We start from the raw sequence: 18762 nt of genomic DNA, 5'->3' as shown, positions 1-18762 counted from the left end.
AACTTTACCTCTGTGTTCAAATATTTTTCATTTTTGCATGGAGGATTTCAATGAGTGTCCTTCTAAAGATTTGATGTTTATTTTTAATGTTGAGTATACTTTCTCAAAAAATCCTCTTGAAGAAGTTCTCTCACTCAAGCTTTTTGGTCTCACTCATGATCAACCATTGTCTTTCCTGGGAAAACCATGTTTCCAAGCTGGCCTCCAAATCCAGTTTCTGTCTGGGCATCCTCCATCATGCGAAGTTCTTGCTCGGCACTACTGAGCTCCTCACCACATACAAAGCTTTCATCCGCAGCTCTCCCCACTCGGCTGGTGTTCCTGCCTCACACCTAGCTTGGCTTCATGCTGTAGAAACCAAAGCTTTCAGAATCATTGGAATCTTCCAATGAAGCTGATTTTGAGAGCCTTTCACTCTCTCACTGCAGGCAGGTTGGTGGTCTTTCTGTTTTCTTCTGACTCCTCTCCAGCCGAGCTCTCCCTGCTCTCCCCCTGCTCTGTCTGCGCTCTGTTCCCCAAATATTCCTTCAGTATGCACAAGATCTGTCAGCAACCCTCATCTGGTGAAACTGCCAAAGTCAAGAATCACTGCTCACCTTCACTCTTTCATTCCTCTTTTTTCCCACCTCCGTAACAAACTCCAACAATCTCTTCAATCTCACTCCTCCCTCCAGGTCTTCAAAACAGCTGTCCACCACTGTCTCTTATCTTTCCCCATCCAAAACCTTGATCTTTTCTACCCCCGTTAATCAATCTAAAATCCACATCCTTCTAATTACGATTTCTTTCCTGAAAGGCCTTGTCGTGTCCATCTTGTTTATCCTGTGTACCCCGCCCCAGCCCTCTCCCTTCCACAGATCTCCCGCTGCCCCTGTTCTCTTCTGGTGTTGTGCTTCCCTCTCTCTCCCCCTTTTGTCTCCTGCTCCCTTTATTATATGTTTGTGTTAGCTCTTCCACCAGCCTTGACTGAGTACACAAAAAAATGGAGCAGGGAGGAGGAGAGAGTGCGGTGGGGGTGTTAAAGTACATCAATCGGTCACATTATTCCTCTGGATTGTTGATCAGAAAACAAAATTTGCCATTTCAATTTAATTCTGAAATGTTTATTTCCTGTCCTTTGTAGGAACAAATGCAGTTGTATTCAGCTTTCTATTGAAGCATCAGGTTGCAGCCCTGGTGGGGTTTTCAACCGAGAATCTAGCTACAAGGACAAGAGGTTGGAAGAATGCATTCCTACAGGGTAAGAAAACCACGTTGCATGGATGTTTTCAGGGTTTATTTTGTCTTACATTGTATCACTCAAATCCTCGTCATTTAATGTGAGATTGTGTCAGTATCATCCACGTGTGTGTGCGTGTGTGTGTGTGTGTGTGTGTGTGTGTGTGTGTGTGTGTGTGTGTGTGTGTGTGTGTGTGTGTGTGTGTGTGTGTGTGTGTGTGTGTGGGGTGAGTGTGTGTGTGTGCTGTCACTATGACCGATGTGGGCAAAAAAAACCGATACCGATTCTGATTATAAAATAATTAAATAATGACGTCATTTCATATACATTAAGGGTTTATCGTGCTTGATCGGTACCATGCCCGGATTGACTATTGCCGGTATTGAATGGCTGTGATTTGATACATTTTAAATCCCTTCTCTAATCGATTGGTTCATCGAACAGAACAGCATTCTGTTATTTTTTAAACGAACAATGAGGTACCATGTGCCGTAATCTTTATTCCGATGAAGCTGCATTCATGAAGGAAGGAAGTGTGCTCATTCGATAAGTTATTGACGGATATAAAATCAATCGTTTCCTGCTTGTCTAGTCGTGTGAAAAGCAACTTTAACACAAAATATGAAATTGCAGGAACAGGGAATCACCGGGTTACAAAGGCATTCCGTTCTGAACGATTATTAATTCATTAAATAAATCGATCACCTGTTCACTCAGTGTTATAAATGGTGTTATCAGCGCACGAGTGTAGGTACTCACCTGGTGATTTCACGTCAGCGGAAGAACCAAAACGAGGAAAATTTGGCATCCATGGAAAGTGTACCACAGGGTAACGCGCCAGCTCGATATGGGGCTCTTTAGGGCCCCGGTCAAATCACAAATGGAGTTTATTGGAGAATCAGTGGCGAAATGCAAGTGATGGGCACGAGAATGGACGCGATGAGCGGGGAAAAATCAAACGTGAGATGGGCGAAGCGATGCGCATGCAAATGGCGGCTGGTCGGGAAGACTTGAAGGAGAGCGAGGCCAGACTGGCGGGAGAGATGGGGAACCTGAAGGAGGTGGAAGGACTCATACAGGGGGTAGAAGGACTGACGATAGGGCAAAATGAATGAAACAAACGGATGAAGAAAATGCCGACACAATAAAATAATTTAAAAATACACAGAGGGAAACCAAGGGGGAACCGGGAGCCATAAAGAGGGAGTGAAGAACATGGCAAGATGATGTGACAAAGATGGTGAAAGAGATGGGCGAAGTAATGGAAGTGAAGGAACGGGCGATGAGTTAACACACACATGATGGAATGGAAACGGTTAAGGTGGCGTTTGGAGGGCGAACTTGTTCGGGCACGCCGGGAAATAACAAGGGTAACAGAGGAGGTAGAAGAGGTTAAAAAAAAGTAATTGTTATTACAGAGGAATAATTAGAGCGCCATGTGTTTGGGTCCGTGTTTTGTGAACACCATGTGCCTTCAGATCATGTGAGATTGCGCGAGAGCACATCACAGCATATGGTATAATGAATGAAGCAGTAATTTTCAAAACTGCATATAAAATGTGCCCCTATTTTGGTCGGGGAGCCAGAATACTGAGAGCCAGAATACCTTTGAAATGTGGGGAAAAAAATTTTTAAGGACACTTTGATGCATGCCTGGAATGTATGGCGTCAAGACGTACTCTGCCAGGAAGTCGGGAAGAGCCATCGCGTTTCGCATGGTACAGTCGGAGCCGTCACATTTTTCTTTGTACTCGCAGCTGTTTCTAAAGCAAATAGGTGCAACGTTGTTTTCTTTAATTTGTTTATTGAAATTCGCTCGAAACAAGGGTGAAAGCTACTCAAGGTTTGGGGGTTGGATGGAGTACAGTACAACTGTAATTGGTCATCGGAACTGCACAATGATTGCAATCTGCTGATACACATTACCAAAAAAAAAACGGTATCTGCTTGTTCCCGATTGCCAGTCCCGATATCGGCCCAGCACTAATATATATATTTTAAAAAAGAAAAAATATATATATATATATATAATTATATATATATATATACATATGAATGAATGAATATGAATGATCGCTTTAAGGCCATTTTCCCCGCTAGAGCGGGGGTTAGCCTTGCGGGCCCCATGACAATCATGGTTCCCTGTTTGAGGCAATGTTTTTATGGCCGGATGCCCTTCCTGACACCAACCCTTGGTCACGCTCTTACGATGCGCAGGGATACGATGTACTTACTCGAAACCGGTACACACCGGGATCATTCATCCCAGCAAGCTGGTACTCAATTTGCCGACCTCGGAAGGATGACAGGCTGAGTCAACCCCCCTGGCGTTAATTCAGCGATCGACCGGGATTCAAACCCAGGATCCGAGAATCCCAAGCCGGCACCCTAACCGCTAAGCCATCACCAGGCTCTATATATATATATAGATATATACAGACTTGGCATTTAATATGGAATATTTTTTTTGTGGGGGTGAACGTACTTTTCAAGTTGACTTAGAACCAAAAGTTCATTGGAATTATGTTGAAATTATTCCAGATTTTGTTAATGTGACCTTTAAAAGAAACAAAAACCACATTTGACATTTCGAAGCAAATAAATTGATCCTTGAAAGTGATGGAAACTGATATTGAACTCAATTCACGGACAGTACTGTGTTAAACTTCTGTACGTTTTCCAGAAGTATTTCTTTATTTGGCACATTAGCCAAAAAAAATTTCAACAAAAACAAAAGTTAAATTACAACTGGGATTACAGACATTAAAATTACAGTTCAGTACGTCGTGTAACCCCCACGAGCATTCAGGAGAGCACGTACACGTTGAGGCATGCTGTTCACGAGATTTGGCAAGGTTTGGACAGGAATCGCTTGCCATGCAGTGACAATAGCCTGCTGCAATTCACGCACAGAGGTAGGCTGCTGGTCCAAGTTGTCGATTTGACGCGTTAATTCTGCCCACAAGTTCTCTATCGGATTCATATCCGGGGACATGGCAGGCCACTCCATATGCTCTACACCACGGTCAGCAAGAAAGTGTTGGATCATGTGAGCACGATGAGACCATGCATTGTCATCTTGGAAGACAAAGTTTCCTCGAAAGGCTACACGAGCAAATGGAAGCAATGTTTCTTCCAGAATGGCCCTGTACTTGCTGGTTCAGGTTTCCATTCAGAACAACCAGGTCCGTTTTGCCCCCTGCATGAAAAGCAGCCCAAACGGTCACACCACCACTTCCAGCTTGGACTCTTGGCACTATACAATCTTCGTTGTAGGCTTCATGCACTTGTCTGCGCACTCGGACATGGCCATCTTGACGATAGACCAGAAATCAAGACTCGTCACTGAAGATCACGTGATTCCAGTGTCCTGGCTGCCATTGACAGTGCTCTCTGGCCCACTGCAATCGGCGCTGGCGGTGTTGTCTTGTCAGGCGTGGCTTTCTCAGGGGACGCCTGGCACGATAGCTTGCTTGAACCAGTCGTTGGTTGACTAGCCTTCTGGATGCAGGCACATTTGTCAGTTGCTGCCACTCAGCCCTAAGCCGATTAGCTGACTTGGTACGGCCATTGCGGACTAACCGGTGCAGCTGGCGATCATCCCTCCTTGTGGTTCTGCAGGGACGTCCTGGCCTCGATATTGGAGGAGGGACACCCCTCTGAGCATTTCGTTTCGGGATCTTTGACACCTGACCTTGAGTGATGCCACACTGCGAGCAATAGCACACTGTTTCATGCCGGAATTTCGTAAAGCCACCACTCAATGACAAACAGCATTGTCAAGTTGACGGACCATCTCCAGAGGAAGCGGCAATAACTTTTGTGGACGTGCAGCAGTTGTTTTCCACTAATACAGAACGCAACAACCCTTATATACCCCATTGTGAAGCCAATCGTCAAATGTACCTGTCCGTACATTTTGTCACGCCACCTGTGATATAATCCTGTTATTGACTTCTTGCTGCGACAGACAATCAGTGACATGGTTCTTTAAACAAAGAAATCACCGAAGCGTAAAAGAAACTCACCAGATTGATATTCTGAGTTCAGAAAGGAAACCCAAGTCAAGAAAAAAAATAAATCCATATTAAATGCCAAGTCTGTATATATATATATAGATATATATAGATATATAGATATTGTCGTGCGACTCCGGTTAACACCAGAGACCACGGATAGGCCTGAACGGATTTAATGGAGGTGACGACCAAACACGGATTCGGCTATAAAACACGGGAGGAAGAAGGAAAATGGAAGGCTGCGGCAAAAGCTTATCTTGGTGAAACGACGGCAGCTTCGATCCTGCAGGGAAATTAATTCAAACGAACGACCAAAGTAAAATGTACAAAAATAGAGATTTATTCCACGGAACCCGATACAAAGAACGCGACGGTAATAAAACAAACCAAATCGGGGTCCCGCACACCAGACCTCAAATACAAATGAGGGACAAGAATCGCCAAACAAAAAACGTTCGTTATGTTTGTGGGAAATGGGTAATGGCCTTATCTGGTCCTGTCGACTTGTCTTTGGCTGCCATCCAACACGGCTCCGTTCGGCCCCGATGCACCCACGAGGTCCCTCGCTACAGCACCGAGCACCGCTCCAAGCACCACGAGGTCGATCTTCACACACGATCGGCCTGCCACGTCCCAGTCAGCTCTCCCAAAGCAAATGTGCAAGAAGCAAGCGAACTTCACTCGGGCTATGACTCAACTCAACTGGGGATGCGCAAGACGAAGCGCCGGATGTCCAAAAGGGCTAGCTGCGCAAACGAGCACGAACTGCCAGAGCCGCAAGAGCAAGCGATGCAAGAGAACGAGAGAGAAAATGTCCTTTGGCACACCCTTAAATAACCTTCCCGTGGTGGTGACGTCAGCTCTGGCACGCCACCCAATCAGTGCCCTCCACCGACTCGCCGGCTGGACGTCCGTGCCTACCGCGCTGCCCCGACACTCATTCCCTGTTCCGTGGTCATAGCGCGTGACACTCAATGTGGCTAGGCCTGTCAGATGTGTAATTGGCGGCGGCCATCATCGGCGGTGCCCCGGCCTGATTTCCTTGCCTGTTGGTCTTTCACAGTCATGTCAGGGAAGGGATATATTTAGTGTTGCGCTGGGGACCTATCTATGGTGTCTACAGGTGTGCATTGCCATAAGGGACAAAGGTTTGGCTACCAGGTGTGGACACACAGGGGCGCCACTCTTTAATCCCTACGCTACTGATCACTCGAACATCCTGGTATGCTCACAGGTATACTCTTACCCGACAAAACGCCTACACATGAAACTTATTACAAGGTAGATTCCTTACCGCGACAGACGAAGCACGTTACCTACACAGATCTATCTGGCTCTACATATCACTACCCTACCGACATAACTATATATATATATATATATATATATATATATATATATATATTATATATATATATTGTTACAGACGCGGTTGTGGATGTTAATTTACCGAGCGGTTTGGTATGGCCGCGTCTGCACAGTTTACCCGATTATACTCGAACGTTGGCCGAGTCGCGCTACGCTAAATCAATTGAGGAAAAGGACACAACGGCTGGGTTAAAATGACACGACACCAGGGGTACGGTTCTCAAGACCTCGGGAGGAGGTTATAATATTGCGGAAGGTTAGATTACAAAGACAAGAGAGACAGCATAGAAAGGTGGGCACTTAAACACGGTCCTATCTTAGCCCCGACAGACGACAGATAAACGGGACAAGACTGACTCACACGGGGATTGATGGCAAGGAAAGGCGGGCAGTCGATGGCTCAAGGTGCACTCTTGGCTCAGGGGCAAAATCGACCCGGTCCAGTCCAAAGATGCGGGGAAGTCGCTCAGCGCTCGGAGGTCGCGACCCGTCTTTCCAAGCTGGGGGCGCATCTGACCTCACGTCCGGTAAGTGGCTGCGCATATCCGGCGGGGAGTGACACGCCCTCGGCTCGTTAGCTCCGCCCCAGATGGAATCGGCCCGCCGCTTCTCACTGGCTGCGGGGGGTTACCGGGCTCCGCCCCTGACGAGGAGCTGACAGCCAGCCCCTTCGTGGTAACCCCGTGGAGCGCATGGGCAATGGCGGCTAACCAAGCCGGAGTGAGGACGCACACTCCCCGCGCCGCGCCGCGCCGCCCCCCTCTGTTGTTGTAGTTGTTGTTGTAGTTGTTGTTGTTGTTGTTGTTGTTGTTGTTGTTATTGTTTCATGGGGAAGATGGGAGGAGGTATGGGGAGGTCCTAAACTCACTACTGGTGCCATACAATCACATTCTGGTGCAACGAAGAGTCAGAATTAATGGAAACGAGTCCTTAACTGACATAGACTAAGAATAACTAGCAAGATGTCCGAAAGTTGTCTACGTGAGATGCGGTGGACCTGGGTACGACATTTAATGGGGGAAAAAGGGGAAGGTCGGTTCTACAGAGTGTTGTTTACAGACAATGGGACTAGGGAATGGGGGATTGGGGATAGTTGGGGAGTATTGGGGAAATAGGGGAATATTTACAAGCGGATATGGAGGCCAATCCCATATCCGCAACAATATATATATATATATATATATATATATATATATATATATATATATATATATATATATATATATATATATATACTGTATATATATATATATATATATATATATATATATATATATATATACAGTGGTACCTCGGCTTACGAGTTTAATCCGTTCCGTGACGGAGCTCGTAAGCCAAATCGCTCGTAAGTCAAAGCAAATTTTCCCATTCAAATGCATTGAAATGCTATTAATCCGTTCCAGCCTCAAAAAAAAAACACCAATTTTTTTTGTTAGGTGCTTTTAAATAACAAAAATGTACTTTATAAATAACAAATAATGTATAAACAAGCACGACCTCGTATATACTGTACATAATACAAGAGAATGTAAAGAAATAAACTGGACCTCTATCCATGAAGATATGGAGAAGTTGTTGTTTGTGTGGTTGAAGGAGAAGCAGCTCGCAGGAGATACCGTGACCGAGAGCATCATGTGTTTGAAAAGATTGAAACTCGGATATCGAGCACGGACCACGAGGTGTTTTTTCTTTTTTCTTAATCTCGGTTTCAGTGAACTTTTGCTCTGTGCTCACGTGTACTGTACCTGTACCTGTAATGGTACGTCAGAGGATGGCACCTGTTGTCATCATATTAAGTGCAAGATGTTCTGCATCGTAAGTTGGTACACCGTGGTCTTTCGGCGGTGTTTAAGCCGGCCGTCTTGGCTTCTGTCACCATTGGCATTGAGTCTTTCGATGTAGGTAGGTCGTTGTGTGCCGGTGCCTTGGCCGAATTCCTTCATTGCTGCATTGTTAGCTCACCTGGTTTTTTATACCACATCTTTGGTTATCGGACCAGCGAATGACGTCATCTCCAAAGTATGGCTTATTCTCACTTGTCTTGGACGATCTTCTACTTCTAGCCTTCCACCGTGCATTTGGTGTCCACTGTACTTACTGTACAGTGCCTGGTAAAATTGATGTAATGGGTTTTTGACCATGAACCGTCATGAACCGTCAACGCCATGAACCGCTAACACTCAAAAGCCCATTTATCGCGCCTTATAAAGCAAAACGCAAACCGAAAGCCATGCCTCTCAAGCGAGGCGTGCTTCCGTGGTCACGTGATCCACAGGTGTAGCTCATTATACCCGCACGCGCGACACGCTTTGGCGGTCACGTGACCAGCCACTCTGGAGGCGGGGATCCCCGCCGATGACGTCACCGGCTGGAGCAAGGAGATTCCTCGCTAATGTATTTCGACGATTGCGTGTTTTATATCCAAGCAGAGATGCTTTCACGGCAAGATAACCACGTGACCGGACCGGAACCGACCGTGACCGGAACTAAGGGGACGACCGGAAAATTCAAAAAAATAAATTTTTTGAGCTCGTACATCGGATCTCGGCTCGTATCCCAAAGCAACAAACCGCCCGAGCGACGGCTCGTATCCCGAAAAACTCGTACGTTGGGGCACTCGTAAGCCGAGGTACCACTGTATATATATATATATATATCTATCTATCTATATATCTATCTATATATCTATCTATATATATATCTATATATATATATCTATATATTTTATATATATATATAGATATATATATATATATAGATATATATATTTTTATTTTTTTTGTTACGGGACCGCGGCGAGGATGTTGTTTGCCGAGCGGATGGCCGCCGCGCCCGAACAGTTACCCCGACTAACCCGATTCCTGAACGTTGGCCGAACCGCGCCACAGATATTCAATGGGGAAAAGACTAAAGCGAAGGATGTGAAGAAGAAGAACACCAAAGCAAAAAGGTTCGAAATGCTACTAAATTTATTCCTACTATTTACACAATCAAAGAAACCAAGGAGAAGGAAGGATAATAAAATAAAATACAGAAGAGGAAAGGTGACACAGTGAAAATCGCCAGCTTATCTAAACAGGCTTAATTAACCCAGGGACAAGACACACAGAACAAACTCACGTACACGAATGGGGAAATTGCAGGCAGGAATGACAGGAGGTGGGTGGCTGGAGGGGGAGGAAGGCACGGAGCTGGCTGAAGCTTGATCCCACATGGGACGTCGGGCTGGACCTCGACGGCCGCCGATGCCACCGATCCTGTCGTGTGCGCGGGGTAACGGGTCGGAGCTGCTTGGTGGAGCCAAGCTGCTGGTGGGGGGTCTGGCGTGACGGGTTCTCTCTCCCTCTCTCACAAACTCCAGGACTCTTTCTCTCTTTGCTTCGCTTCGCCCCTTCTCTCCTCTCTCTCTTTCTTAGTCCAACCCAGTCCAATAACTTCCTCTCTTGCTTGGTCCAACTCTTAGTCCCACTCAGTCCAACTCTTAGTCCAACAACAACTTCCAGGCTTTCGCGCGCGCTCTTTCTAGTGCCTCAGGCGATCAAGCCGCTGGTGTCCAGGACACACCCATCGGTGGGCTCGCCTCGGCCCTGATTGGTCGGCACGGCCCTCTGGCTCCGCCCTTGATGACGATGGGCGGGCACGCCCAGGAGTCGGCAGCTCCTCCCCCTTCTTCTCCAAGCCGACCTCGTGGCGAATGGAGTCGCGGAGGAAACAGTTGGCAATTGTTGGAAGTGGAATGTGAATGAAAGGGGATCTACTCTTATTTCACTTGGTGCAATGGAGTATTTAAATTAATGGAAGACAAATCCTTAGCCTAATACACATAATAAGGATATAACTACTGAACAGGGATATATCGTGTCCTTCGTGTATGCTTTATGGAATTAACTACGGGAACGCCCTTTGATCTTTATACAACAACAATTGCAGGAAGGAGGGTGACATTTTACAACTATTCACTACACAACAATAAATAAAAAAAACATTCTCATATCCACAACAATATATATATATTTATATATATATATATATATATATATAAATATATATATATTGTTGTGGATATGAGAATGTTGTTTTTTTTTTACAAGTTCCATATACAAGTTCCATATATACATACAAGTTCCATATATATATATATATGCATCCGGCCGTAAAACATTGCTTCAAAAAGGGGACCAAAAAACAACAACTACCACGGTCCCCGAAAAGGCCAACCCCCGCTTTGCGGGGAAAAATGGCCTCTAAACGGTGGTTTTTATATATATATATATATATTTTATATATATATATATATATTTTATATATATATATATATATATATATATATATATATATATATATATATATATATATATATATACATATACATATACATACACATATATACAAACATACATACATACATATTCAGTAATACCCCGGCCTACATCATTAATTGGTTCCATAAGCCGTGACGTAACTCGGTTTTGTTTTTGTTTTTGTTTTTTGTTTTTTGTATACTGAATCGAGGCTCGTGAAAGAGCTAACATTTACTTCACAAACAAATCAACCAGACAAACGAAATATATAAAAAGCGGGAGTGGAAAACAAGATGGGGAGAGAAGGTGAAGCACACAAACACAACATTTGAGAGCAGGGAGATGTGTGGAAGGGAGAGGGCTTGGGGGGAGGAGGCATGGGAAGGGGGGGGGGGGGGTGGAGGGAGAAGTATAAAACACAAGGACACCAATGACTTCCAGGACAGAAGTTGGTATTTCAAAAAAGTGGAATTGGGGTGAAATTAGCGGGGGTAGAAAAGATCAAGGTTTTGGATGGGGGAAGATAAGAGATGGTGGTGAACAGCTGTTTTAAAGACCTGGAGGGTGGAGTGGGATTGAAGAGAGTGAGGGAGTTTGTTCCAGAGGCGGGAGAAAAGAGGAATGAAGGAATGAAGGAGTGAAGGTGAGCAGAGTCTTGATTTTGGCAGTTTGACCATAAGAGGGTTGCACTAGTGTGGTTTCTGACGTAAACCGGGCGTAATGTCTTAAAAATGCCTTAAAATGAAGACAAACACCGTAATTCGTAAAACTAGAGTAAATAACTGGAGGAGGCTGCGGCTTCGCCCTGAATCTTTGCCGCTCCCCGTCGGGAGTCTGTCCGTTGTTTCGGTCGGGTCTTATTCGGTCGGTCGGTTTCGGTCCTATCGGTCGGGTCTTCTCCTCGAATGGGGTGACTGGCACGGACGTGTCGACCTTGAGCTGGCTTGTGTGCCGAGTGGCTCCGCGGCCCGCTTCACCACGGCGTGCTTTACCCAATGTGTCCGAGCAGTTTCACCGGTGGTCGTGTCGTCTCGTCTGTGACGAACGAACGAGCTCAGGGTTCCGTGAACCCGGCCGCCCCAGGGATCGACGCTCACCTCCGAGGCGTGCCCCGTCTTTCATCGAGCGGCCGAAGTTGCTTGCTTCTTTATTTTTGGACGATGCGATATACGCAGAAACGACGACGTACAGGCAGGCATTTGCAAATCCATGCACACGTCGATCGGTTCTTTACAAGGATATACATCAACAACAGCTTGCTACTCCCTGCACCACAGATGTCGATTTCCAAACAATTTACCTACTCCCTCTACCTAACTTTAAACTACCCTCCCCGGGTATTCGTGAAGGGGTCCATCCTCCCCCATCCACTCCTTCGCACCATGCACTCCAGACCGCTCAATCCACACTACTCACTCCACACATCATTTATTCCCACACACCAAGTAGTCTCTCCATTTATCCACTTGCACCCCATGCAAGTCAATCACTCAACACCATTACACATGTCCTCAATACACCACTCATACACTTTCCCCGGTCAGCCCAGACCATTGCCTCATTTCACCAAGTTCAACGATAACCAGATTCTCACACACACAACCATTCTCGACCAATGCCTCATTTCACCAAGTTCATTCCAAAGATCCTCATTCAATTCCTCATTTGTGCCTAGAGCTCATCCTCATACTCACACACATGATACACCAAGATACACCAAGAGCGGCTTCAGCTTGAAGTCACCGGTGCAATTACCCCCAAGCATTAACGTTAGCCGCTCCTTCGCGACTTTGTAGCCTGGCATGGTCTTCTCCTCTTGAAGCCTGGTGTTGGCTTAGCGGTTTGGGTGCCAGCTTGGGATCCTAGGATCCTGGGTTCGAATCCCGGTCGATCGCTGAATTAACGCCAGGGGGGTTGACTCGGCCTGTCATCCTTCTGAGGTCGGCAAATTGAGTACCAGCTTGCTGGGATGAATGATCCCGGTGTGTACCCCGGTTTAGAAGAGGTACACCGTATCCCTGCGCATCGTAAGAGCGTGACCAAGGGTTGGCGTCAGGAAGGGCATCCGGCCATAAAAACATTGCCTCAAACAGGGAACCATGGTTGTCATGGGGCCCGCAAGGCTAACCCTCGCTCCAGCGGGGAAAATGGCCTCAAAACGATCATTCTATATATTCTTATTCATGGTCTTCTCCTCCTTCGAGATAAAGGAGATGATGATGTAGGAGTGACGTAAAGTCGCACATAATGACGTTCGCTGAACTGAAATTTACTCTCGAAGAGTGGCGTAAAGTCGGATTTGACGTAGGTCGAAATGGCGTAAAACGGGGTATGACTGTATATATATATATATATTGTTGCGGATTCGGGGGTCGGCGCTCCCCTTATCAAGGGGGAGTTAATCCCCTCGTCTTTTAAGCTGGCCGTCCCCCAATCCTGGAAATTATAACGGTCCTTTCCGGTCGAGATTGGCCAGGGTGATTGGTCAACGGAGTCCAAAATACCTGAGTGCCAATCCGACCGCAAAGCAGGGAGATAACTCCCGCTCGGACCGCGGACAAGATGGGAATTGCCGAGCGGTTTAGCAATCCGAAGTCCGAGCCATTAACAAGAAGACTAAACCCGATACTGAGCGGTTCCCAAATCGTGCCACAGGTACTCAATGGAGAGAAAGGACGAAGACGATCGAATGGAGAGGAAACCAAAAGGTAAGGAAGAACAAATATGATTTATTAATTATGTACAAGAACCCAAAGAGGAAACAAAAGGGAAAGAATATACAAGAAGAAGAAGAAGAAGAAGAAGAAGAAGAAGAAGAAGAAGCAGGACACAGGGCAACCTTACCAATACAGTCTTAACTTAACCCCAGGACAAACAGACAGACTTACACGGGAGGGTAGTGGTAGTGGTAGGAGGAGAAGGGTACAAGCAGATGGTAGGGGAGGAAGGTCCAGGCAGGTGGTAGGGCGTTGAGGGCCGGCTCCGGTCCAGGCTGAAGAATGGGAGGCAGCTTGCGTGTCGGTGGCGCGCGATCGGACCTTACATATGGCGGGGGGTTAGCCCTTCGCAAGTCCGTATGCGCAGTTCTCTGCTCGTGACCTCCTTACTCAGCTTCACAGGTGTTCAGCGCCGCTTAATGATTCCTCGCGCATCTGGTACAAACGAGCTCAACAACGGGCAACAATAGGGGTCTAGAGGGCCTCAGCCTATTGCAGCAATGCGAGCACCCCCACGTCTCTCTTCTGCGTGCCCTCTCTCTTCTGCGTGCCCTCTCTCTCTCTTCTGCGTGCCCTCCCTCTCTTCTGCGTGCCCTCCCTCTCTTCTGCGTGCCTTCTCTTCTGTGTAAAGGCGCCGCGCTTGCGCTTATGTCGGGTGCTTTGAAATCAAGCCGCGTATTCTCGCACTCCGCCCACCGGTGAGCTCACCTCAGCCCTGGTTGGTTAGCGAAGGCTCACCGGCTCCGCCCCTTACGGGTCGATGACAGGGTTACGCCTCGTTCTGGGCGCTCCGCCCCCTTCTTCTCCAAGCTTGACCGCGTGCGTAATGGCGGTGCTAAGGCAGCGAACGCTGCTGGCAAGACGTGTACCACAATTTGGAGAGAGTCAAGCCGCAAAATGAATGGAATTGAAAAGGACCTATCTTGTTTAATTAATGCAACGAAGATTCAACTATTGGGAACACAGCCTTATCTGAAACACATATTAAGGAAATAACTGAGAAGTTCCTATGGTGTCCTACGTGTTGCTTGTGGACTATCTAGGGTGCGATCTTTACCTTTTAAATGATTGAATATTTACAAGAATTATTTACAAGTATTTACAAGTGAGGGGTTCTCAAAACCGCAACAATATATATACGTATATAATGGCAGCATGAGCTTGCAAAATGATTTTTGTACTGAATTTGAGGCGAATTTCTTGCACTGATGCTGAAATGCATCATTTTTTTATTTAGTAGATACTCCTAACACAACTGCCCTCTTGTGCTGTGTTCCCGGCAGGGTTTACGAGTGTAACAAGCGGTGCGGCTGCAATCCACAAATGTGCCAGAACCGTTTGGTACAGCACGGGCTGCAGGTGCGTCTGCAACTCTTCAACACGCTGACCAAAGGCTGGGGCATCCGTTGCCTCGATGACATTGAGAAAGGGTCATTTGTCTGCATCTATGCCGGTGCGTTCATAGACTTCATGGCATTTGCTTTGACATAAGTCTAACAAAGGCCCATAGACCATCACCACAGTGACTCCAGTACACTTGCTAACATTAGTTATATTGATAAACTGAATTAATTGTCTTCGACCACAAACAAAATAGAAAGTTTACTTGATGTTAAACATACGAGATTTTTTGGCTGAGCTATTTATCACATTTGTCCTGTAAGTGTAGTGCGAGTGACGCCGTTGATGTATTGCTTGTGGGAGTATTGGGAGAAGTATTGATGATGGTGGCAGTAATGTGTTACTTGTGCAGTGTTTCGCTTTATTGTTAGGGTGGGCACGTGGATAACATGCCACGTTCCAGCAATAGGACTTGGGATACAAATCTCAAACGATCTCTCAATGCATTTTTTTTTGACATTACAGTTGAGACATCATTCCTTCATCATCCATACTCTGTGATGTATTGGACACTTTATTGCCTTCCTTCCTTTGGAGAATTAAAAACCTAACCAACTCAAAATTCTAACATTCACATTCATTCACATAGTTATTTATTGGTCAAGCTTCCTTATTCAAGCAAATACAATATTTATCTTGTTACATTCTGTACATGGTGACCATGGCAGTTCCACATTGCATTATGATGACACGGCACCATTATATTAACGGAGAGTTGAATTATTCCTCACTGCAAAAGTAATTGATTCACCTGCAAACTTCCACATAAATCTTTTTTTTTTTTTTAAATGGTCGTTTCTTTAATTTTCCGAGGATTTAGAAATTGCATTTCTCAAACCTACATTGATCTGCAAACACCCAAATTGGTTTCCCTTAACATTTTAACTCATGGTTGATCTCGTGGTGAATATTGCTTTTCAAGCAATACGATTTTTAAAAAAAACACAAGAAAAACACTAGAATGGCACTCAGTAGAGAGCATACCTCCGCCTGGTTGGCCATATCACTCAATGGTGAGGAATCAATTAAAACATTCTACCAGCTGGATCCGGATCTGGATCTTCACCAAAATTGAATCTATTTCTTCCTTGTCACACCCACAACCTGTCCAACAAGTTTTGTCCAAATCTGTTCATAACTTTTTGAGATATCCTGCTATGTATCGTTTTTGGCTCTGTCTCCCAACGGTGAAGAATCACTTAAAATATTCAATAATTCTCATATCCGAATCAATATTCAAATCTTCACCAGAATCGAATCGTCCTTGTCAGACAACCAACCGGTCCACCAAGTTTCGTCCAAATCCGTCCACAACTTTTTGAGACATCCTGCTATGTATAGTTTTTGGCCCTATCTCCCAATGGTGAAGAATCACTTTAAAAGTTCTCGGATCCAGATCCGAATCCGGATCTTCACCTAAATCGAATAATTTCGTCCTTGTCACATACGCTATGCAAATGCAAAATGGAGAACATTGTCATGGGGACCGCAAGGCTAACCCCCGCTCTTGCAGGGAAAATGGCCTTAAAATGCCTGTTGTGTTGTCATAATAATAATAATAATAATAATACATTTATTTTATATAGCGCTTTTCAAGAAGCTCAAAGGCGCTTTGACAGAGTACAAAAAACAAGTGCAAAAAGACAAAAATCGATAGGTAAATAATCAAAGCAGAAGGAGAAGGAGAAGAGATAGTCAGGGGTTAAATGCTGTGGGTTAAATGTTGAATGCAGTGTTGAACAGGTGGGTCTTGAGTGATGTTTTGAATGTGGTGAGTGAGGAGGAGTCCTTGATGGTGTGAGGTAGTGAGTTCCAGAGGGTGGGAGCAGCGATGGAGAAGGCCCTGTCCCCCCAGGATCTGAATTTGGTCTGGATGGGGGGGGGGGGGGGAGGGGGTCGGGAGGTTGGTACCAGCAGAGCGGAGGTTGCGGGTGGGAGTGTGTCTGGAGAGGAGGTCATTCAGGTAGGATGGGGCCAGGTTATGGAGGGCTTTGTAGGTCAAGAGGAGGATTTTGTACTGGATTCTCTGGGGGATGGGGAGCCAGTGAAGCTTGTAAAGGACGGGTGTGATGTGGTCACGGGTCCGGGAATGGGTGAGTAGACGGGCAGCGGAGTTCTGAATGTATTGGAGTTTATTGGTGATTATTGAGGGTGAACCATAGAGGAGGCTGTTGCAGTAGTCCAGACGGGAGGTGATGAAGGCGTGGATGAGGGTTTCTACAGCCGTGGAGGAGAGGGATGGACGGAGACGGGCGATGTTTTTCAGGTGAAAGAAGGCTGTCTTTGTGTTCTGTTTAGTGTATTTGTCGAAGGAGAGGGTTTGATCAAAGACGATGCCAAGATTCCGGATGTGAGGGGAGGTGGATACTGGGAAACCGTCGATGTTGAGGGCAAAGTTATGGGTGGATTTGGTGAGCGTTTTTGGGTCAATGATGATTATTTCAGATTTATCATAGTTAAGTTTGAGGAAGTTGATTTGAAGCCAGGATTTTATTTCAGTGATGCAGTTTGTCAGGATAGAGTGGGTGGCGGTGGAGATGGACTTGGTGGAGATGAAAAGCTGGATGTCATCGGCGAAGCAGTGGAATTGGAGACCATGACGGCAGATTAAGTGACCAATGGGGCACAGGTACAGGATTAAGAGGAGGGGGCCAACAACTGAACCTTGGGGGACACCTTGGGGGAGGGGAGCAGTGGGGGATTTGCAGTTATTGATGGAGATGAACTGGGGTCTGTCAGAGAGGTATGATTTGATCCAAGAGAGGGCAGTCCCGGTAATGTTAAAGGTGGTTTCAAGTCGGGTGAGGAGGATGGTGTGATTGATTGTGTCAAAGGTGGCGCTGAGGTCGAGGAGGATGAGAATGTTGAGGTTGCCAGCGTCAGAGGAGAGGAGGTGGTCGTTGGTGATTTTGAGGAGAGCAGTTTCAGTACTGTGGTTGGAGCGGAATTCCGGATTGGAATGTTTCATACAGGTTATTGGCAGAGAGGTGATGTTTGAGTTGAGTGGCTACAGCGTGTTCCAAAACTTTTGACAGAAAGGGTAGGTTGGAGATGAGTCTGAAGTTATTTAGGGTGTCAGGGTTGAGTCCATGTTTTTTCAGAATGGGGGTAACAGCAGCAATTTTGAGGGATGGTGGGACGATGCCTGTAGACAGGGAGGAGTTTATTGTTGCAGTGATAAGTGGGGAGAGAGTAGGAAGGGAGGCCTTGACAAAGCTGGAGGGGATGGGGTCAAGAGTGCAGGTGGCAGTTTTCATTCCTATGAGGAGTTCAGAGAGGTCAGTAGGGGAGACTGGGGAGAACTGAGACAGGGGTTGGCAGGATAAGGGGGGGCAGGTGGTTTGAGGGGGAGCGGGTGCGGTGGTGGTTAAGCTGTTGTAGATGTTGTCAATTTTGTATTGGAAGAATGAAAGGAAGGAGATGCAGTTGTCTACTGTGAATGACTGGGTGGTGGTGTTCAGGGGGCTGAGGAGTTTGTTTATTGTAGAGAAGAACTTTTGTAGTTTGTGTGTTTATTGTAGAGAAGTTTATTGGTGCTGTCTTTCCCCTCGTGGTCCCCCTGTGCTGTCTTTCCCTCACGGTCCCCCTGTGCTGTCTTTCCCTCGCGGTCCCTCTGTACTGTCTTTCCCTCGTGGTCCCCCTGTACTGTCTTTCCCTCGCGGTCCCCCTGTGCTGCCTTTTCCTCGCGGTCCCCCTGTACTGTCTTTCCCTCACCGTCCCCCTGTGCTGTCTTTCCC

General features: G+C 46.2%; 1 protein-coding gene across 3 annotated transcripts in view; it reads left to right on the top strand.

The window, feature by feature from the left end:
• Window positions 1–18762, top strand: part of SETDB1 (SET domain bifurcated histone lysine methyltransferase 1) — a 209162-nt gene that overhangs the window by 148584 nt on the left and 41816 nt on the right. For all 3 annotated transcript variants that reach the window (XM_068106639.2, XM_078772036.1, XM_078772037.1), the window contains 2 exons: window positions 1124–1240; window positions 14908–15077. In XM_068106639.2, coding sequence (XP_067962740.2) covers window positions 1124–1240; window positions 14908–15077 — 287 coding nt within the window. The remainder of the gene's footprint in view (window positions 1–1123; window positions 1241–14907; window positions 15078–18762) is intronic.

This window comes from Myxine glutinosa, chromosome 2 (genome assembly GCF_964187855.1).
Source record: "Myxine glutinosa chromosome 2, kmMyxGlut1.1, whole genome shotgun sequence".
Taxonomy (NCBI): Eukaryota; Metazoa; Chordata; class Myxini; order Myxiniformes; family Myxinidae; genus Myxine; species Myxine glutinosa.
The sequence above is the reverse complement of the archived record's forward strand: the minus strand, read 5'-3'. Positions and strand labels throughout refer to the sequence as shown.